The following is a 23,929-nucleotide window of genomic DNA, read 5'->3' as shown; positions in this document are numbered from 1 at the left end:
GCCCCTCCTCTCCAGGCACACTGACTCCAAACGTGATCATGAATGCTTGTTGGCTTACATTGTTGCTTTGCTCTTTAAATATAGCAAATCTTTAAGTTACACCTCCAGGAATTTAGTGTGTCTGAGTTCACATGGAGCAGAGATGTTTGCCCAGTGCTGCTGTTCCTCCTTCAAGGAGAAAGAGCCGAGGCAAAGATATGTGATAGATGCCGTTTGTCAAGTTTTACGGGAAAAAAAGCAACATTTTTGATGCTTATTGAGATTCGCTTGTATTATAAATGCATTATTATACAGCATTAACGTTGGTAGAGGGTGGCATCGCTTGGCAATCTTCTTCAACAACATCGAGGATTTCTCAAAAACCAAATCACTGGCAAATCCACCTCATGCTTGATTTTAAGTAAACAAACTGTCAAGCCCAACAAACGAAATATTAAAAGGTTGGAGACAGAAGAAATACGCTGATCAACATTTTCAGCACCTGCCTGATATCGAGCAGCTCCCCCTTGGACTTGTTGACAGCAGCTGTGTTCATCGAACCATGTTTAAACCATCTTCCAGCTTGGCAGGTATCCACATAATGTGAAAGACAACTTAAAATAACAGTTTTTGGCTCCCCTTTCAGTTGTGGGATGTAACACCACTGTCATCCCTATAAGCTACACATGCACAGCCATGCACGTGAACTTCCTGTCATGTTGAAGAGGCCACAAAGACCCCATCAAAAGCCCACAAAAAGGAAAAGGCAAGGCAAGTTTATTTTATAGAACAATTCAACAACAAGGTGATTCAAAGTGCTTCACAGAGACATTAAAACAGAAGAAATAAAAAGCATGATTTAAAATTTTAACAAAAGAAGGAAATAAGAACAATAGATAAAATCAGAAAAGATTATATATATGAAAGATAAAATCAGGAGTTAAAATATGATTCCGTTTTGAAGCTCAAGCTTATTCAAATGCAGCTGAAAATAGATGCTTCTTCAACCTGGACTTAAATACTGAGAGTTTCAGCTGATCTGAGGCTTTCTGGGAGTTTGTTCCAGACATGTGGAGCATAGAAGCTGAATGCAGCTTCTCCAGGTCTGGTTCTGACTCTGGGAACTGATAAAGAACCGGATCCAGATGACCTGAGGGGTCTGGGAGGTTCATAGTGGGTCAGGAGGTCACTGATGTATTTTGGACCATTCAGAGCTTTATAGACCAGCATCAGAACTTTAAAGTCTATCCTCTGATGGACCGGCAGCCGGTGGAAAGACCTCACAGCTGGACTGATGTGCTCCACTTCTTTGGTCTTAGTGAGGACTCGAGCAGCTGAGTTCTGGATGAGCTGCAGTTGTTTAACTGACCCGTAAAGATGCTGTTACAATAAAGCAACTATAAAGGAAAACGGTGCTGGAAACCAAAGTCTGCAGTAGCTCAGCCGCCAGGCGTGAGAATGTGTATCACTGCACTTCAAAATGAGTCAAAAGCACATAGTTTTAAGGTGCACAAACTTCACTAATGCTGCTTTATTCATCAGACCAGGACACCTTCTTCCATTAGGCACATTTCTGCCTTTGCATGTCCATTGCAGGTGCAGCCGTGTTCTGACACCTTTCTATCTGAATGGACATCACAGGCCGGCCTCCACATCCATCAGTAAGCCTTGGCTGCCCCCATCACTTTTCCCTCCTTGGACCCCTTTTGTAGGTTCTGTAGAGTTGTTCAAATCCCTGCACCTGACTGTTGTTTCTGCTTCCAACACTTCACGGGCAAAATGTTCACTTGCTGCCTAATAAGTCCCGCCCACGGCCAGCTACAACTGTAATAATGTTTTTCACTCTTTGTGCAACCACACACACACACAGAGCAACATAAACGTGCATCTGTACGCTCATGCATACGGTCACCTCCACATAAAGTGTGTGTGAAAGCTGAAGTACATCAAAGCAGGCTCATTAAATACAGGAATATTCAGACAATCTATTCAAGTGTGTCAAAGAGACACAGCAAAACGAGAGGAAGAAAATGAAGGATCGAGACACCATGGATTTAGGGAGGGGTGATTCTGATGACTCACAGTCCTTGTTATAAGAGTCTTGACTGATGAATCATGTAGCTGAAAATCAAACTGACAACGATAGCATATGTAAGGGCACGCACACACAAACACAGTAGCGTGATGGCCTGCCTCATCCCAGCTTATCATCTCCAGCCTTTTTCCTGGAAACACACGTTCAGACTCACTCGTCTCAGATTCTACTCCTGAAATCCACCGTGATACTCGGGTCAATACACTGTAAGATTTACAGCTCACGAACATGACAGGATGTAATAATCTGTTGTTGAATCTGCTGCCCGAGTGTCAGAGTCCGACTCGCCGAGGACGAGTCACAGAACAGCGTCATCAGTCAGTGGCCTAACACCAGAAACACAACGCAGCAGATAAGCCTCTCACGCAGCGGAGAGGAGGACACTAATGGATAGTTTGTGGTGTTAACCAGCACTCTGCCCTACTGGCACAGATCCAAGCGGTGGATGGGCCAGCGTCACAGCCTGCCTGACACAGCGGCCCTCCGGCTGCTGACACATCCACACTTTGTTGTCATTGGGCTTAAATTGTTGCCTTCGATTTGTCTGTGAGAACATACAATTTTCACTCTCTTACTGATACTGAGAGAGTTCCTAACTCCTCTCTGTTATGGGTTAAATGTCTGCCTGACTGTGACTTGCTCCACTTTCAACTAAATTATCAACTACATTTAACTCTTAAAGGGGAACTCCGGTGTTTTTAAACCCTATTTCTGGCATGAAATACGTTCATCTGCTCACCGAGAACAGTTTGATGAAAGTCGGCTTCTTTTAGAAGATATTTAGATAACTGGAGATCCATATAACGGAGTGAACGGGGCTTAGAGGATGCAGCCTCTAAATAAGGCATTATCTGTCTTTATTTCACCAATACTTTAAGAAGAATGAATGAACGAACGTGTGCTATAGCTCTGTTAGCTCATAGCTGCTGTGTTGTTGTTATTGGCGGCTATCGGGGGGCTTATAGAGGGCTTTCTACACACTCTGCTACTGGGATGACGTCATCGACGCCTGCTGCTGCAGCACAGCTCATTCACTCCGGTAAGAACGTCCATCTTACTCAAAGTCGTCGTAAATCTCCTGCCATGTTGCACAAAACTATCAGCAGCAAACTCTGTGTGAAGTTAGCCGACTGTCACAGAGCACGGAGTGAATAAACTGTGCTGCAGGGGGGCGTGTGGATGAAGTGGTCCCAGTAGAGTGCCTGTGTAGAAATCCCTCCGTTAGCTCTCCTATAGCTGCAAGTAGCCACATAACAGCAGCTATGAGCTAACAGAGCTATAGCACACGTTCATTCATTCATTCTTCTTAAAGTATTGGTGCAATAAAGACAGATAATGCCTTATTTAGAGGCTGCATCCTCTAAGCCCCGTTCACTCCGTTATATGGATCTCCAGTTATCTAAATATCTTCTGAAGGACGCCGACTTCCACCAAACTGTTCTCAGTGAGCAGATGAACGTATTTCATGCCAGAAATAAGGTCCAGGTTTAAAAATACCGGAGGTCCCCTTTAAGTGCAGCTCTGACCAAAACATCTCTGACGTTGTTTAGCAATTTAAGAGACCTGGAGTTTTTTTAATCTTTGGGCAATGGGACATTTGGCAGGGTAAAGAGGAAGGGTGTAATCCAGCAACAGAAAAGTATTAAAAAAGTGTTCCTGGAATAGTTTCTCCCAGCTGTAAAGAATGTAATATGTAAAAAAAACTTGCACGTCTGGCCAAAACAATGTTTTTCACATTTAATGTCAGATTCAGACGCCCCTGTTCTCTCGTCCCTGCTGGTGACCTCCACTCTGCCCCCCCGATATCCTCCAGTCACCACTAAACCCCAGACTCTCCTCCTACTGAGTCTGTGCAAAGCTTTACTCTTAAAAGCTGCATCATTACTGTGTACACACCGAGACCCAACATTTTCCCGGTTGCTAGGCGACGGTTGCTGTGTGATACCACTGGAGGTGGGAGTGGTGCTGAGGATATCATCAGTGCTTCAGGTTGGGGGGCGGTGGGGTGACACCATTCATCATTAACTGAGAGCTCATTGGCCGATGAGCTTTTGGTCTCCTGTAAAGTTCATCCCCTCGTCTTCTCTCCCACGTCTCTAAAGGTGTTCTGGTCGTGGTCATTTTGAAATAAAAACAGCTCTCTGAGCACCGTGGGCTTGACACGCTGCTCTTTGTGTGTTGCACCTATAAATAAATTATTTATAGGAAACAACGCTTCCCCTCTGTGTTATTTTAAGACCAGAGTATCATGTGATTTCAGTGAGCGTCAGTGAGTATGAGCCTCGACTCTTTATGTACAAGCTGAGAAATCCCTGATTTCACTGAGAGTTTATCGATTAAAGTGAGGACCGAGGACATAGTTGAGGAGATCTGGAGATGATGAAAAGCCTTCCTCATTCTTAACACATTTGCGATAAAGCTGAAACACCAATTCTCCCGCTGACCTCACATCAGACACCAGTAAACCTGGCCAACATCAGACCTTTTATCTGTAATGATGTCACGACGGAGAGTGAGAACATCAACAAACCGTCGATCCCTTCTCTAATCTGATAAAAACATCTCTCAGTGTGTAAATCAACACAAAAGCCATCTGAGGCTAACAGCAATGTGTCACTTGAGATGTTGGTGTGACTTAACGTCACTTCAGACTCTGAAGCATACTTTCACAAGCTTGAGATGAGCCATAACTAACCTTTGCCAACCAATCATTTTCTAATGCAACAAACATTTTCCCTGAACGGGAACCTCAGAGAATCATTTCAGTGTTGTTCATTCTGAATCTGATCCAGTTCAAGACATTTTCTTGTTAATTCCTTCAACCTTCTGAGTCTGGCTGCATCGAGAAGCTGCTCAAGCAGTTGGGACAGCTCCATGTTTCCCACTGTGCAGCATCCCCATATCTTTTAACAACATCTGTAAACATCTGGATCTGAGGAGACCAGCTGCTGGACCTTTGGGGGAGGATTGTTGTCCCGTTCCTGTCTGATTGGAGGATTCCTGGGTCTTCTTTGTTGTCTTTCAGTGTTTTCAGGTGGTGAAACATCTGGTCTGCAGCAGCCGGACTCTTACTACGAAGCCGTGCTGCTGGAATAGATGCAGGATGTGGTTTGACTTTGTCCTGCTGAAATATGCAAGGCCTTCCCTGAAGAAGACGCGTCTGGATGGGAGCAGATGTTGCTTTAAAGCTGTTTATACCTTTCAGCATCGATGGAGCCTTTCCAGATGATCGTCATGTCTGCTTTTAAAGCCTGAGGGCTCAGAGATCACGAGCATCGAGTACAGACTTTCAGCCATATCCCACAGGGGGTTTCTCCAGACTCTCTTAACCTTTTGAGGATATTATGAACTGAAGATGTTGGAATATTTAAAGTCTGCACCATTTCATTGAGAACCATTTCTTAAGTGAGTCTTAGTAAAAGAACTAAGTTGTCTTTTATGTATGTATGAGAGACAAAGGGTCTTTATGCACAAGATAACACAGTGTTCCTGTGAAGAGACCTTGCACATCACTGTGAGAAGATGTTTGCTCACACTGTTATTTGTTGAGTTGAGACAATGGCTGAAGGTCACGAACAACTTTTATAAGAAACATAGAAAACTTTGCCACGTATTGAGCTAAAGCAATGCATGTATTCATTTTCCACCACAGTTCGGCCCACCTTTACTCCCCGAGGTGCTCTTTTTATACCCAATCCTGTCACTGATCTGTTGCTAATTACCCCAACATGTTCAAAACGCTCCTCCATCAGTTCATTTTTAGCAAAGACATAAAGAACTGGACGACTCTGAATGAAACTGAAGCTGCTGCTTTTGGACCTGAGCGCTTCAGGGAGAAACTGTCCAGTTATATAGTCACCCTACATGGCATTTCTTTAGCTTATCGTACCACAGTGAGGAGTTATTTTTGACCAGAATCTATCCCAACCCTATTTTCAACAGGAAACATGTTGATCATAAGCGATCTGCGCTCTGCAAGCTGTCTCACGGGAATTCTGAAGCTCACATTTGTTCCTCTTTCCTTGAAGAAAAATGACAAAACACCTGCTGGCTTAAGAGAGGGTAAAAATAAAAGTGTGCAGTAAATGGTGCACAAACAGATCATGCAGCTCAAAAATCTCCCACTACTTCAGATTATGCTGAAGAGGCTCTCACGCGCACTTCACTTATTTCAGTATTTGCCTCTATTATGACAAAGGAGGCTGCAGAAATAACACGGGCCACTAACCATCCAGTTCAATTTTCCGGAGGTATAATCCAGTGCAGTTGACCCTCTGTGATGATGCACTGAACACAAATCCACAGTAAAACGCTAAACAAACAGAAATAAAGTCCAAACACACCGAAGCCATCCGTCTCTGCTGCACCAGGCGGAGGGGAACTCTAAGGCTCTCAGCACTTTCTCTACTCTATTAACTTTCTGCCTGTGGATTTAGAACTACTCCATCACTCCCACATCCCCACATTTAACCAGGCACCACCTCTTGTGGGTTTTCTTTGAAACTTTGAAAACAGGGAATGTAATGGCTGCACAGCCACTTCTTTTTATAAAAATGCAAAGAAGGGTGATACAGATGAGCTGTTCAGGAGGACTGAAGGGGTCACGCTACGCCGACAGGAGATGTAACTAACTAACATCACCCTAAGACCTGTGATGTGTTTTATTCCCCACATCCAGGGAAGTTGTCTCTTTTTTTTAGCATGACTGATTGTGGAAAAACTCCCCCCCAAAAACCCTCTTCCACAAGGAAATAGATGACGTCAATAAAGAAGGAATACTCTCAAATAATCTTATTGTGAAGAAGCAAATTGGTGGAGAATGAACTGATCTCTGACACCTTTGAGGATCTCACAAAACTTAAAAGATCTAAGCTCTCAGACAACTTTTATCGAGGTCTCAGATCTGAAAGGCAGCACAATGTAAACGTAAGGTTGAGAGTCTCATGGCACCAAAGCACTGAGGTCTACGAACAGAGTCCCTGGTCACATATAACGCGCCCGGACCCTGGATAATTCTGGTTTCATCAACCGTCCTGTTGTTTTATCCGATAATGCTTGATTTAGTTGATATTGGTTGCTTTTATTTGCTTAGCTTTGTGCTCTGGAAATAGATTTTCACATGATTTGTGAGGATAATGACGTGTTAACATTCATCTTTTGGAAAGGCCAGACAACACAAAGACCTCAGAAGCTTGTCCCAACAAGTGCCAATCACTCTGAAAATGATGCCCCCCAAAGGGTGATAGCACAAGAAAATGATCTGTTAAAAAGCTAAAGAAGAAAAGTGGGTTATGTCTGTAAAAGAATATTGATCCTAAACACTCAGGCTGGCTGCTCAGAATCATTTTATCAGCCCTGGCTGCTGTTTTTTTTCTTGAGATCATTAAACAAACAGAAATGCAGAAGACTTTGTCACTTTGCAAACATTAGTATCAAATATACATCAGGTTCAGTCATTTAATGGTTTAATTTCATCATTCGCGGCTGTAATATTCACACAGTTTGACTGCAGCCATTTGATCCATATAGTTTTTGTGAGAAGTAGAATTTAACTTCATCTAATGTAGAGTTTTTAATGTGGCAGCAATGATGTCATCGAACCAGTGAACATTAAAATCATGGGAATTAAAATCCCTGCAATGAAAGCTCAGTATTTCTTCAATAAGCCAACAAACATCTCCATTTGGCCCCTGGTCAGCCGTGCTGCTTCATGGCAAACTAGCTACCCAGTCAGGCATTACTGGGTCAAGGACAATAATGCCTGTTATCCCATCAGGGGCACACAGACCCGACCTCATGCAAAGCCCCGAAACAAAGACAGAATGTGCACAAAGTCTGTTTTTAGCAGCTATGAAAGGATTAATTCATGTAAAATGATTCTGTCCTTGCATTTAGAACTGTACAATGCAACCTGGTATTCAGATCCAAACATTACTTCAGGCAGCAAGAAGAAAACAAGATATCTGCCTGGTCAAAATGGCATAAAATCACAAAATCTACATGTAAAAGCACGTCACTGCGTGTTCTTGCAGAGACTCTACTTGAAAACCAGATGGAGAACGGCGATGTTTTAGATTCAGGATCATTTCAGGTATCAGGACTTCTGGTTTCATCTGAAATGTGAGAGATATTTAAAATGTAGAGAAGTTAAACTTCAGCTTTGAAAGAAAACTCCTAAAAATAATTCAGATTATTCTAAGAACCGAATGGAGGAAATACAATTTAAAAGCACATATACAGCACTGTGCAGAAGTCCTGATCCACCCCTGATTTACTTTTATTTAGCCAAGAAAACAGGAAACAGCTGCAGAGATTCACTGAAACACGTTCAAACCTGAACATAAATCCAGAATCTGAGTTTTTTCTCAGTTCTCAGCAGCTTTAAAGTGAATATCTGGTCTGAGCTCCTTTATTCTCCAACACAGCCTGAACCCTCTGAGACAAGCTTTCTGTCATTTCTTTAAGGAGTCTTCAGGAATAGTTCTCCAGGCTTCTTGAAGGACATCCCAAAGCTCTTCTTTGGATGTGGGCTGCCTTTTGTTCCGTTCTCTGTCAGATGATCCCACACTGCTTCAATAATGTTGAGGTCCGGGCTCTGGGGAGGATTCATCCCTCCATAAGACCTGTTGCCACTGATTTTCAGTCCACTTCTTGTGTCATTTGGCATAGCTCAGCCTTTTCTCCCTGTTTCCCTTCCTTAAGAACGGCTTCTTGACAGCCACCCTTCCATGGAGACCATTTCTGATGAGGCTTGGGCCAACAGTAGATGGATCAGCTGAAGGTCCAGATGCATCTCTCAGGTCCTGTCAGGTCACAGCTGGATTTTTTCCTCTTTCTTAAGGACATCACTTTCAGATCCTGTTCATCTGCTGTAGATAGTTTTTTAGGCCTGACACTTCTTCTTTTGTCCTCCACTTGTCCAGTTTCCTCAAATGTTTTAAGGACACACTGCACACCATGCTGAGATATGCCAAGTTTTCAGCTAATAGCTCTTTGGGAATCACCTTGTTGCTGCAGAAATCCTATTTTCTGTCTGTCAAACTGTGTTTTCTTTGCTGTTTTTCATAGAAGAAACTAAAGAAATGGGAACAAATGATGTGTCTTTGTGACAGGCTAACAAAGTACAAAGGGTAACAGAAAAATACAATTTAAAATTGGTTCTTTGTCAAGTTGCCCTTTAAATGAAAGGAGGATCAAGACTTTTCCACAGTACTGTATTTTCACAAATAGACAACTAAAGATAGCTTTTTCTGTTAGAACTTTTACTTCATTATAATACCGCAGCTGGGCCGTCACATGAACACTGGAAGCTTCTGCACACTGGCTGGAATATGAGATTTTAGAGTTCTGAGATGCCATCAGTGAGCTGGCAGCTGCACAGGAATGAAAAGGCCCTCCCTTTTCTTTCAGAGTATTTGGAAAAAAAAAAAGAAATGGTGAGGACTGCCTGTGCTAGTTCACTGCACAACTGACAGTCGTTCGCTGCATTCAGTCCTCAGAGGGCTGCAGAAATCTGACACACACACACACACACCTGGGGGCACAGAGAGGCAGATGCATCTGCATGTTACACCGGTCACACATCCCTCTCTTGGCTAAAGTTGCGTGTTATATAAGAGAGTAAGTGCTCAACTCCATCTACCTCCACTGCAAACACACACAGTTGCACACTCGAGCGCACAAATAGAAGGCGCATGTACATGAAGTGGAGAACTTTTCATGCGTGTCATGTCCTGCAAGCACAGCTGTAAACGCACATTAATGCATCTCACGCGCCACAACAACTAGTCTGTCGAAAAGATAAACATTTTGTCCGTGCTCCCACCAGATTTCCTCCTGCTAACCACCGATGCTTTTTAATTTCACCCACTGAAGGGAAGCTGAGAGCAAAAAACACTGTCAGGACATTTATGCATGTTATTAAGATTTAATACACTACAATATAGGGTTTTTGTTGATGTAATACTTGTAAAAATATGTCTTCGTAGTAATTGATCTGATTGTATTTACTACTTTTTGTAAGTAGCTGATTTTATCAGCTGTAATTGGGAAAAATCAGGAAAAAAACGCTTTGAAAGTCTTTCTTTTCCCACCTGGACACTGTTTGTTCTCACATTTGGGTTTAAAATCAGGACAAGCCCAACCTGAACCAAAGTAACGCCGTGACTGCTGCCGCTACAACGGTTTGAATCTGCACTCAACAGGCTTGTTCTGTACGAGACCAGCTTTTACAGTAGCTTCAACAGATTCACCCGAAATAAAAATGACATGGATATGAACAGAGGACACGGCTTCTAGAACAGAGAGTAAACTCTAGAGTAAATACAGAATAAACTCGTGATAGATCCCTACATACAGAGACTAAAGTCACCCTTTTGAGCTTTGAAGTTTTTAAGCTCCACCTGGAACTTGTTAGATATTTATTAACTTCTGTCTTTAGCTACTCATTCTCTCCTTTTCCTCTGTAAACTGTGGCTTAAAGAAAAACGGAGGACATCAAATTCACCATCCAAGCGTTTGAAATTCAGCTAAATCTCCATCCCTGGAGAGTGAAAATGACTTCATGTTAGCGTTTGGTGAAAGTCGGCGTCCTTCGGAAGATATTTAGATAACTGGAGATCCATATAACGGAGAGAACGGGGCTTAGAGGATGCAGCCTCTAAATAAGGCATTATCTGTCTTTATTTCACCAATACTTTAAGAAGAATGAATGAATGAACGTGTGCTATAGCTCTGTTAGCTCATAGCTGCTGTGTTGTTGTTATTGGAGGCTATCGGGGGGCTTATAGAGGGCTTTCTACACACTCGTCTACTGGGATGACGTCATCTACGCCCCCCTGCAGCACAGCTTATTTTCTCCGGTAAGAACGTCCATCTTACTCAAAGTCGTCGTAAATCTCCTGCCATGTTGCACAAAACTATCAGCAGCAAACTCTGTGTGAAGTTAGCCGACTGTCACAGAGCACGGAGTGAATAAACTGTGCTGCAGGGGGGCGTGTGGATGAAGTGGTCCCAGTAGAGTGCAGGACCAGAACCAGGAAGAAACCTCTGGCAGAACCAGAACCAGGAAAAAACCTCTGGCAGAACCAGGAAGAAACCTCTGGCAGAACCAGACTCAGGAAGAAACCTCTGGCAGAACCAGAACCAGGAAGAAACCTCTGGCAGAACCAGGAAGAAACCTCTGGCAGAACCAGAACCAGGAAGAAACCTCTGGCAGAACCAGACTCAGGAAGAAACCTCTGGCAGAACCAGAACCAGGAAGAAACCTCTGGCAGAACCAGGAAGAAACCTCTGGCAGAACCAGAACCAGGAAGAAACCTCTGGCAGAACCAGACTCAGGAAGAAACCTCTGGCAGAACCAGACCCAGGAAGGAACCTCTGGCAGAACCAGGAAGAAACCTCTGGCAGAACCAGACTCAGGAAGAAACCTCTGGCAGAACCAGAACCAGGAAGAAACCTCTGGCAGAACCAGAACCAGGAAGAAACCTCTGGCAGAACCAGAACCAGGAAGTAACCTCTGGCAGAACCAGAACCAGGAAGAAACCTCTGGCAGAACCAGAACCAGGAAGAAACCTCTGGCATAACCAGGAAGAAACCTCTGGCAGAACCAGAACCAGGAAGAAACCTCTGGCAGAACCAGACTCAGGAAGAAACCTCTGGCAGAACCAGAACCAGGAAGAAACCTCTGGCAGAACCAGAACCAGGAAGAAACCTCTGGCAGAACCAGACTCAGGAAGAAACCTCTGGCAGAACCAGAACCAGGAAGAAACCTCTGGCAGAACCAGGAAGAAACCTCTGGCAGAACCAGAACCAGGAAGAAACCTCTGGCAGAACCAGAACCAGGAAGAAACCTCCGGCAGAACCAGACCCAGGAAGGAACCTCTGGCAGAACCAGGAAGAAACCTCTGGCAGAACCAGAACCAGGAAGAAACCTCTGGTAGAACCAGAACCAGGAAGAAACCTCTGGCAGAACCAGAACCAGGAAGAAACCTCTGGCAGAACCAGACTCAGGAAGAAACCTCTGGCAGAACCAGAACCAGGAAGAAACCTCTGGCAGAACCAGACTCAGGAAGAAACCTCTGGCAGAACCAGAACCAGGAAGAAACCTCTGGCAGAACCAGGAAGAAACCTCTGGCAGAACCAGAACCAGGAAGAAACCTCTGGCAGAACCAGAACCAGGAAGAAACCTCCGGCAGAACCAGACCCAGGAAGGAACCTCTGGCAGAACCAGGAAGAAACCTCTGGCAGAACCAGAACCAGGAAGAAACCTCTGGCAGAACCAGAACCAGGAAGAAACCTCTGGCAGAACCAGACTCAGGAAGAAACCTCTGGCAGAACCAGAACCAGGAAGAAACCTCTGGCAGAACCAGACTCAGGAAGAAACCTCTGGCAGAACCAGAACCAGGAAGAAACCTCTGGCAGAACCAGGAAGAAACCTCCATCAGAACCAGAACCAGGAAGAAACCTCTGGTAGAACCAGAACCAGGAAGAAACCTCCGGCAGAACCAGAACCAGGAAGAAACCTCTGGTAGAACCAGAACCAGGAAGAAACCTCCGGCAGAACCAGAACCAGGAAGAAACCTCTGGCAGAACCAGACTCAGGAAGAAACCTCTGGCAGAACCAGAACCAGGAAGAAACCTCTGGCAGAACCAGACTCAGGAAGAAACCTCTGGCAGAACCAGAACCAGGAAGAAACCTCTGGCAGAACCAGGAAGAAACCTCCATCAGAACCAGAACCAGGAAGAAACCTCTGGTAGAACCAGAACCAGGAAGAAACCTCCGGCAGAACCAGAACCAGGAAGAAACCTCTGGGATGGGTGGCCATCCGCCTCGACCAGCTGGGATGGATCTCCAGTTATCTAAATATCTTCTGAAGGACGCCGACTTTCACCAAACTGTTCTCGGTGAGCAGATGAACGTATTTCATGCCAGAAATAAGGTTTAAAAATACCGGAGTTCCCCTTTAAGACAGCATCCAGTAACTATGTCGGTCCGAGCCACACGCCGTCATCTCATGATTTCCAAAGATAGACGGCGACACAAACATACAAATTAGACGTTTTCAGATGAGAGACTTGACTCTCATCCCTGTAGGTTTACTCTCCAGTACATTGTCAGACATTTTCAACACAGTTGCTGCTCATGGGTTCACAGCTTCTGGCTCGGGGTGTTCACAGTAAGCAGGTTTACATGTTAGCCTGACTGAAGCTGTGCAAAACAGAGCTTCAAAAGTGGACAAACACATCCAGATAATGTAGTTGCAGGTTGAATAACTCCTGCATCAAATGTCCATCTTATAGTTAACGGTAAAGTATACATTAATACACCTGAATTCCCTATAAAGCTGGAGTCATTCTCACTTTTCTTTTGTCAGACAACTAAACACATCAGAAACTGGAGCTGAAAATCAGAACATTAAGAGCTCACTTCAAGCACTTCCAGACTGTCGCTCTGCTCTAATAAAATCCTGATTTTTCTGGGAGGCTGGAAGAGGAACGGATTGGACCGGATATGTTGGAGATTGGCTGGGCAGGAGTTTTACAAAAGACAAATACAACTTTCAGTTTCAGCAGGGTGTAAACCAGCTTCTCACATAAGGACAAACTGTGGCAACTTTTCAAATAACTGTGGAGTTTCAAACATCTAAAAAAAACAGCATAAACTTCATCCCTGCTGGGAAGATGAGGAACTGCAGCTGCTATACACACTCATCAGAATCAACTAAAGATGTTCGGTGCAGAAGAATGCAGTGGAACAGATGATAAATAAAGGTCAGAATTACTGGACCAGAACAAGAAGTCAGCCTCTTTGCCCAAAGCCTTTCCATCCATCCATCCAAGCTGGCTTTAACTGTGCTTCATGCATCAGTTCAGGATGTATGCAGAGAACTGGCTCGAGTGTTAAAACCACAATTAAATCTAAAAGGCTTAAAGCTGTGAATTAAAGTCGTAAGGACAGGCATAAGAAGAAAAAAGATGCATCTCAAGATGAATTTGTGGGCCTAGAAATCAAATACACCATTAAAGTTTCAAATGCCAGTTCTCCTCCTCGGAACAGACAACTGCCTTTGTCTCAATCACTCAAAGTCAACGAGCTGCACTGATATTAAGCCCATTCTGCTCAGCTGTAGCAGTTATTGATGGGAACTACACCAAGCACCTATTCAAACACATTTAGGAAAATGATCCATGCGAGCGTCATCGTGCCATGCTGCATGAGCCAATGAAAGATTGATGCTCGACTGAGCCCTAAATCATGCATGCAAATGGATGTGTTCTGCTGGTGTACTGTAGATACTAACAGTACACATGTGCACGCTCTCAGGCACAGAAACAGATGTTTAAACACACACGTCCCTCTATGGAACATCAAGCATTGGTCAGGTACTTTGAAATAAATCTGCCCACACTGTAGAACACCTCCAATGTCATCTGTCATTCAGCCGAAGATCCCGATTGTTCTTTCGAGACGGCCTTCGAATCGATGAGACCCAAAGATTTTCTTCTCTCGCGTGTGGTGAACATGTGAGGATGCTGAATTCACCTGTCAGCAAAATATGCCAGAGACATCTCTTCACTGGAAATCTGTTTAGCAGCTGAATTCTGCCGGTCATCTGCTGGGACTGTAAAGAGATTACATACGAGAGCTGACGGGCTACCATGGTAACCGCATCTCCGCAATGTCATGACTACTACAGAGCAGGATGAACGACTGCACCAGCCGCTGTTTATTTCTGTTTTTGTGATCTTTCTTTTCAAGTCATTCTCGGCACACTTGTGAACAAGTGAGGAGGCAAATCAGCTTCTACCCCCGGACATTTCTACGGGAATAAAGAGCAAAGAGCACTTACAGAGTTTATCTCGAGCAGTTGCAGTTGATTTATTTCAGAAGATTTACGAACATTAAACCGATGTGATTGAGGTGGTACAGAAAGAAACGAACCTGTACAAGAATAAGAAATGAAATAAGGAATTAAAAACAGAAAGTCATGCAATAAGTGGAAATATAAAGATAAGAAATAGTCCTTCGCACCAAGAAATTTAGCATTTCATTCAGCTTTGAGTATGAGTTGTCTGCTTCCTCTTTATGTTCTGCATTGTTATAGGAGATGAGCTCTTTGTCTTTAGATGATTTCACCAAAACACTGCATCATAAATGTGTTTATGGATGCATTTAAGGTGAGAAACAAACTCAAAGGACGACCACTGAAACGGGAATATGAACGTTGTCCAAATGTCCAACACAATAGCAGTTTATCTGTAGATGATATGCTGGGAATCTATAAATAGTAACATGCATAACTATGTGTATTTTGAACTCCTAAATCTAACAACTTGTGAGAAATAAATAGAAAAGTGAACGCTTCCCTTCTTGTAAGTATTTGTGGCCAAAACAAGTGTCATGTAGCAATATGCTAAGTCATTACAGACCTAGTGAGATGTTGACAATGCAAAATATGAGCTTTGTCAGGAAATAAGTGAGGAGTCAAGGCTTCTTTCTGAAACTCCGACCATGGAACAGCGGATACTCCATGTTCTGAAGTGAGAATTCCAGTTGCAGCTCAGAAAACAAAGTAAGATTTGCTGACTGATCAACCTGAAGCTGCATTTCTCCCGTAGCAAAACACGTTAGCAAGTAGTACAGAAGTACTATGAGATAGGGGTGGGCGATATGACGATATTAAATCATGAAGGAAAAGTGAAGACGCTCCGTAACGATCTGTCAAACTGCAGAGATCGTGGGATCGTCTCGGGCACATTCTATAAACTGCAGTTCTATGCTGATGCACCGACGCACCAGACGTGTTACGTCATCAACCTGACCGACCAATCACAGCGAACTACGGGCAGTGACGCGCTTTCTTACCCGCCTCCTTGTTTGTGTGTAGCTGCATGGAGAGCCGTGGCTGAAAGCCAAACGGAGGAGCTGGTCGCTAAAAATAATTCCACCTCCATTATATGGAATTGGTTTGGATTTTCCACAACTGATCAAGTGCAAACAAAAGTAATTTGCAAAGTTTGCACAGAAACGGTTCACATGTCGGTGGCAACAGGACGAACCTGTTCAATCACTTGAAGAAGAAGCATCCAAACAGTATGCTGAGAGCCAAACAGCGAGGGGCCCGGCGGCACCGGCACCGCAGGCGTTAGCAGCGGCTAGCGTAAGCAGCGGCTAGCGTAAGCAGCGGCTAGCGTAAGCAGCGGCTAGCGTAAGCAGCGGCTAGCGTAAGCAGCGGCTAGCGTAAGCAGCGGCTAGCTAAGACCAAAACAGACAACATTAACACAGGCATTTAACAAAGTCAAGCAGGCGATGGAAAGAGGAAACAGAAGCTGTTAGCTTTTATCTTGCAAAGTATCGGTACCGTTCAAGACGGTAGAAAAGGAGGCGTTCTGTCTGTTTTTCACTTTTCAATTTAAGATTGTGATAAAATCGAAATCGTCATTTTATTTTTTTAAATCGGGATATGATATTTTTGCCATATCGCCCCCCCTACTATGAGACAATTTATCGCTGCAGATGTCGTTACTTTTTATTTAAAGAGCAGCCATGGTGGAGATTTTGAGGTTCTTCCAGTTGAGATTATTTCAGAAATCCAAATTTGAGAGACATTCCTGTTTAACTTCTTACTGGTGAAAAGGAACAACAGAAATCATCACTGAGATGCCACTGAACAGCAGCATGATGTCATGAAAAGGGCAATTTTACTGTCTCACAGGCGACTGAGGATGATCTAAAATGACCACCATGGGATTGAATAATTGCAATAAAGTGTTATAAAGTGATCTTAACTGTCACAGGCCAAGATAGAGAGAAACCTGCATGTTCCGTTCATTCCTACAACAACAAATGGGTGTAAAGTTTTAATCTCATCTCTGGGGCGCTTGTCTTTTTTGTATTTGTTTGTGCAAACGTCACCCAGTGTCACAGTGCGTAACATTATCCAAGCAAAGCCCAAAACAAACTGATAACAGAACAATCCATTATCAGCTGGTGACAGGTGAGACATCTGTGCAATTTGCTGAAAGTAATTGGCTCCACTTCAAAATGGGGTTTGAGTGCAACAAAATGTGTCAATTCCCCTGTCCTGCATCATTTCTGAGCATCCGGCAGTGGGATTAGCTGAGGAGTGATGACACAACAGGATTTGATGACGAGGACAGCTTGGAAATAAAAAGAATCCATACGGTTTCAACCACTCATCACCTGAAAAAGGTTATATTTCTGTGGATAGAGTAACGAATGCTCCGGTTTCAGTTGCTCCAACTCAGTCATCAATGACAAAACCTGCCGTATGATCAGGAGTCAGAAAATAACTCAGAGTAATGAGAATCAGTCAGTGCAGCGATAATTTGCTCACGCTCATTAAAATATAGGAGCTATTGACGGCTAGCTACCTAGAGGCTGCGAATGAGTCGAACCTTTGATGCATTTTTCTACACATTCATCCTGAGATACATCAGCAGTGTTGACTTCAGACTGAAGCAGAATAATGAGATGATTAAAAGGGTCAGGAAAATGTTGAGATAAAACAAATACGAGATAAGAAAACTGGGCTGCAAACACAGATACGGACTGCTCTCCCCATTTGATGCTCCATTTAGCAGAAACACATCACAAACCAATCGACGGTGCTCTGCTGCTTGCAGACACAGTCAGAAAAAAGCAAGCCCAAAATAGACAATGTGCTTTTCCTCGGACTAACGTAGCAGCTGCGATATGATCTGTAATATGTGAGGCTGCATGACTAACTTAGATTCATGCAACAACGTTCAGCACATGACATTATGTGCAATATCTGGTAAGCTTCTGAAGCATTTCAGCAAGGAAGCCTGTTCACTTTATCAAAAGGCAGAACACGGCAGCACTTGGAGTCATTTGAAAGAACAGAAATCCTTATTATGGAAGCTTTATGAAGATAACCCCAAAGGGATCAAAACAGCTTACACAACACAGTGCGTGAGACACACAAAAATCATTCATTCGTACATAAGATCAGATTTTTTTGTATATTATTGAATGTGAAAATCAATCTGAGGGAAAACAAAGCGTTTGACAGTAAAACCCACGATCCTACAGTCATTTGGCTTCTCAGGATGAACATTTTAGCTTTTAGTGTCACTTTTTTACAACTAAATGTCCCTGCTTTAGCTCCAGTTTGTTAAACTGGTACATCCCGACAGGCCGGTGTCTGAACAACCATTACAATTAGCAGAGGCTAGCGTTCGCTGTGAAAGCCACTACAGCATCAAGCTGCCCTGGAAAAACTTATAAAACTCATTAAAACTTGGTGAAATTAATAGTTTTACAATTATGAAACAACATTTTCTGCAACTATTCGCTCTCGTTGGGGCACTTCAGTGTCTGAAGATTGAAAAAAAACCTAATTCATCAGTTTAAACAGTGTCTGCAAAGTCTGTATGAGTGACTTCTTTGTTTCAAGAAACAAAAATGCTACTGACTTAAATGCTTACGGTAGCAAACAATAATCATGTTAATTACTAAGTCACAAACAAACAACCTCTCTGAGGCAATTCGCTGGGTTGATTGGCAGCCTTCAATCGTGTGTGAACGCTTCAAAGACTGGATTTGTTGGGCCCAGTCCCAAACCGAATATCTGACAAGCTTGATATTTTCAGAGAGTCAAAGAGGGAGGAGTGTTGAGTGTCATCAGCCAGGAAGCAGAGCCAACGAGAACACACTCAAGGTTCAGGAGACAGAACAAGATAAAACCCAGATAAAGAAAAATACAAACAAGCAGCAAACATGAAGGAGAAACTAAAGGCCTGCTGGGGAAACTAACCAGAGTTTGGTGAAACGTTGGCGACGGCTCCTTTCATCTTCGATGTTTCCAACATAAAACATCATGACAGAGTCTAAGAGGAGCTGTGGAGAGACTTTCTCCCAGAAACCAGGCGAGCAAAACAGATTGAATCACTTTGAGCTACTTCTATCATATATAGTGTATCAGTGATGATGAGCCAGAAACTGTCTGCATGACAGAGATAACTGAGGTGTGAAGTCTGGCAAAAAGAAATCTGTGGTGACCCCCTGCTGCAGATCAGCCGTGTGGTGTGATCACGTTAGGACTTTAAAACTCCCAAAAACAAGAGAATTACGTTGTTCCGCATGAACTAAACAACCAGTGTGAACCTGGAGTCATGATACAAAGTGAAGCAGATCTAAAACACCTGAAACACAGCCCGAGGTCCTTTATTTCAGTTTATTTCAGGCCGTCGTCTCATTTATTCATTTATAAGTAAGGATGCACCGATCCAGCTTTTTTTATTCCGATACCGATTCCGATATCTGAGTTTTGCACATCGGTCGATACCCGATACCGATCCGAAACCATTGTTGAATTTACAAACTGTATACCTCACTATGTGGAAGACTTCAGGTTTGACCTAAATATTTGCTAACTAAAATTATCCCAAAATGAAACAAAATAATAGATCTATATATAAGGAATGAACCATTGTTTATTTGTTAATAAAGAATAATAAATAAAGGATAGAATTTGCGCTTTTATTTTATAAACAGGAACTGAACCTCCCCTGGCTATAAATTAACTTGAAACCACCGTAACTCTGTTTTAAATTACGCTATAGCGCCGGTAACATTAAGTATTAAAGCTTTTTCATGTGAGAAAGTAGCCGTTTAGTTCCCCGTTGTGCCGCCAGTTTATCCAAATAACGCTTGACTGGTGCAACAACATTGGTGGGACTGGTGGGAGAAGTCCAGACCTGGAGCGGCGGAGCAGCCCAGGTCTGCTGAGATGATCTGCGGCCAAAACTTCACCGTCAGAAGAACACGAGCCGATTAATTTACCTGCAGCTTTTTGGAGATTAAACGTGGGCTGGATAGCTTCATTTTGGAAGATAAATGTAGGTCTCATAGATGAAAATAATAATAATAATAATAGTCTGTGGCAGCTACGTTAGCTTATTTGAATGAAAAGTGTAAAATGTAAATAGACAACGAGCATGCCAGATTTCCCCGTTTTGCAAGGGGGTCTCTCATATAACCTGTGTGATTCCTCTGTGACTTTTTATGTACTTGTTGAGAAGTATTAATTAACTTTTTGTTTTTTTATTAAAAAATGAAAAATATAAAATGGATTGGCTGTACTTTCCGATAACCGATCCTATATTTTGTCAATATCAATCCAAATATCGGATTGGTGCATCCCTACTAAGAAGCTGACATAAATTCCAGCCAAGTACACAACAATATTTTGAAAATAACTTTATGAGATTATACTTTATGTTTTTAAATCCAAGAAGAAACTTACAGATAGTAATAATCAACCCTTGGTGTAGAGGGAGAGCAAACTGAGACCATTTCATGTCCTGCACCATGTAGCAGGTTGTTATCATGGTGGGTCATACTGTGGACAGCTCCTGGTGCTGAAATCAAGCCTCATGAACTTAACAAGAGAAAATGTGCAAACTTAGAATATTTTAATACTGTGGACAGCTCCTGGTGCTGAAATCAAGCCTCATGAACTTAACAAGAGAAAATGTGCAAACTTAGAATATTTTAATACTGTGGACAGCTCCTGGTGCTGAAATCAAGCCTCATGAACTTAACAAGAGAAAATGTGCAAACTTAGAACATTTTAATACTGTGGACAGCTCCTGGTGCTGAAATCAAGCGTCATGAACTTAACAAGAGAAAATGTGCAAACTTATAACATTTTAATACTGTGGACAGCTCCTGGTGCTGAAATCAAGCCTCATGAACTTAACAAGAGAAAATGTGCAAACTTAGAATATTTTAATACTGTGGACAGCTCCTGGTGCTGAAATCAAGCCTCATGAACTTAACAAGTGAAAATGTGCAAACTTAGAACATTTTAATACCAGCTCCTGGTGCTGAAATCAAGCCTCATGAACTTAACAAGAGAAAATGTGCAAACTTAGAACATTTTAATACTGTGGACAGCTCCTGGTGCTGAAATCAAGCCTCATGAACTTAACAAGAGAAAATGTGCAAACTTAGAACATTTTAATACTGTGGACAGCTCCTGGTGCTGAAATCAAGCCTCATGAACTTAACAAGAGAAAATGTGTTCAAACTTGGAACATTTTAATACTGTGGACAGCTCCTGGTGCTGAAATCAAGCCTCATGAACTTAACAAGAGAAAATGTGCAAACTTAGAACATTTTAATACTGTGGACAGCTCCTGGTGCTGAAATCAAGCCTCATGAACTTAACAAGAGAAAATGTGCAAACTTATAACATTTTAATACTGTGGACAGCTCCTGGTGCTGAAATCAAGCCTCATGAACTTAACAAGAGAAAATGTGCAAACTTAGAACATTTTAATACTGTGGACAGCTCCTGGTGCTGAAATCAAGCCTCATGAACTTAACAAGAGAAAATGTGCAAACTTATAACATTTTAATACCAGCTCCTGGTGCTGAAATCAAGCCTCATGAACTTAACAAGAGAAAATGTGCAAACTTAGAACATTTTAATTAAACAGCAATGTGCCTCACGATGTAAGAAAACACAAATCTCATTCATGAGAGCTATCAAACAAAAGCAAGTTGTGTCTCACACGCCAGTGACAGCTGAGGAGAGACACCAGCATCAGTTTTCATGCAGTCTGACACAGGCAAATACTGGTGAGATAAGCATATTTCTCCTTTAAAATCCAAGTTACCATGGTAACTGGAAGTAAATGAGTTGCTCTGGCTGCAGCGCGTCTTAATAGAAGACTTAATTACTTAGTCAAATACTCCACAACATAAGATCTCTTTGCATCTGTCACATGTGCAGACGACCACTTGGACAGGAAACGTCACCATCTCATCAAGGTAGGTTTACAACTCCAAAGCAAATCTCAGTAATAAATCTCAACAGATAGAAGTCAAAAATCATGTGTCAGAATGTCTCAGAACAGCAAGTGTTGAAGTGAAAACTACCCTCCCTCTTTAACAATGACAGGACAACCTGGAACTAACGCCATGGACACACCACGCCAGCCAGAGTCGACAGGCTTTAAGACTCCCACTGCACACCCTAACAATCAGCAAACTGGAATTCAAAATGTTATCTTCCATCCACAAGTCACCAACCCAAAGCCAGCAGGAGTTACACGAACACTTTAGGCAGTAAAAACGCTGCCTAACAACCTATATAAAGAGAAATGATGCTCTAAAGTGTCAGATAGTTTGTTTTTTTATAAATGAGTAAACCTCAAGATGTCCTCCTGAACATAGCAAAAACTACACCTGCTGGTTATCAGTTCCTATAGTGAGATTTAAACTAAAATCCAAGTGGAAACAGACGCTTCCATAGAAGCATTAAATCCAGCAACTGAAACACCGAAGTCCACACCAGATACTGAAACCCTTTTAGAAATGGAGCAGGTCTTACCTCGATGAGGAAGTCCCCCGTCCTGAGCCCCGCCTGCCATGCCACTCCGCCCTCGTCCACCGACTCCAGGTACTGCAGGGCGGGGAAGGCCGGCGTGGGAGTGAATTCCTCGATGGGCGTATCCGCTGTGCAGCACAGAGGGACAAAGGGATGGATCTGCGGTCAGTAAACTGATGTCAAACTCACTCGTGACAAACTGGAAGGTCAGAACAAGTCGAAGACTTAAGAATGAAACAATGATGGGACACTTGAGTTTAAAGTTTCTATTCACACCCCAACGCAGCACGTTACTATATGAAATCAGCAAAATTCAACAATGAACCACAAACTGTTCACATACTCCTACAAATATAAATGCATCAGTTAATATCGTCTGTCAGTGTCACTACAAGCTTTGCAGCAACTGTTTCAGCTGAAGTGTAAATGCTCCGGTGCCAGAACTGAAATGTTGCAACAATCCAGTCTATTTGCAGGAGCTGCTTCAAGGCCAACCCCAGCAGGATGCGATCAGCATCTCAGCTGTCCTCCCCCCAGAGTGACTGAGCCATGTCAGCCGTTACAAGCTGAACGTTGGAAGTTACAGCCACTTCTTTTTTTGGAAAACACACTAAAATCAGTCAATTTGGCAGCTTTGCACCTCCTGGCAGGCGAGAAGTTTTTACTCTTTCATTCTGAGCTAAAGTGTACTATAAATGCTCTTCTTATTATATCTATATCTGTATTTTTAAACAAATAAAAAACACATTTTCTTTTCGTTCCTTCCGAAATAAACCAAACATATTATTAGATATAAACTTTGCCAAGTGTACGGTACTTTGCTGGATTTTCATGTCGTACAGCAGCGTTTCTCACGGCCAGTTTAAGATGTTTAAGATGCTACTCTGCTGCATCCGAAAATCCCAAAATAATTAGCTTTCATCAGGAAACCTGCTCCTGACTGTGTGAAAGGACCCAGAAGTATCCGCTCCTCAAAAAGAAAAACCAGGCTGCAATGAGAATTAAACTGTGTGAACTACGAATAATCGATAAATATTCCAGAAAAGTTCTGTCGATACTCGTCCATTTCGATCTTATCACATTGAAAATGATCTCTATATAATATTCACACAAAATATGACAGATAAAATGGTTTTCTTATCAAAGTTTGTGACTGAAAAAAGTGAAATACGGTGCTGCCACAGGCAGCTTACGCTCACCCTCCTGTCCTCATATTCATCTTCGAGAAGACTGGATGAAAATAATGGAGCATTACGATTAAAACTGCAGCTGCAAGGATTTGTGGGACAGAATTATCTCCTTACTTTCATGAAGGATGGGCCGGTGTATCCTAAAGGAGATAACTAAGAAAGCATCTGAGCTCCTTTCCTCAGCATTTACAGAATTAGAACAGCTCTTATCATGGCTGCTACCCAGATACTTACAGGTCAGTTAGAAAGCTTCCTGAGCAAAATAGACTTTTGGATCGAAC

The 23,929-nt window shown here is 42.8% G+C and overlaps 1 protein-coding gene across 1 annotated transcript in view; it reads right to left on the bottom strand.

The window, feature by feature from the left end:
• Positions 1-23,929, bottom strand: part of LOC140301431 (SH3 and multiple ankyrin repeat domains protein 2-like) — a 256,845-nt gene that overhangs the window by 39,348 nt on the left and 193,568 nt on the right. Inside the window, exon 17 of the mRNA XM_072379870.1 lies at positions 22,462-22,586. Within this exon, the coding sequence (XP_072235971.1) occupies positions 22,462-22,586 (125 nt within the window). The remainder of the gene's footprint in view (positions 1-22,461; positions 22,587-23,929) is intronic.

The sequence above is a fragment of the Leuresthes tenuis genome, unplaced genomic scaffold, assembly GCF_036924035.1.
Source record: "Leuresthes tenuis unplaced genomic scaffold, fLeuTen1.0.hap1 SCAF_2, whole genome shotgun sequence".
Taxonomy (NCBI): Eukaryota; Metazoa; Chordata; class Actinopteri; order Atheriniformes; family Atherinopsidae; genus Leuresthes; species Leuresthes tenuis.
The sequence above is the reverse complement of the archived record's forward strand: the minus strand, read 5'-3'. Positions and strand labels throughout refer to the sequence as shown.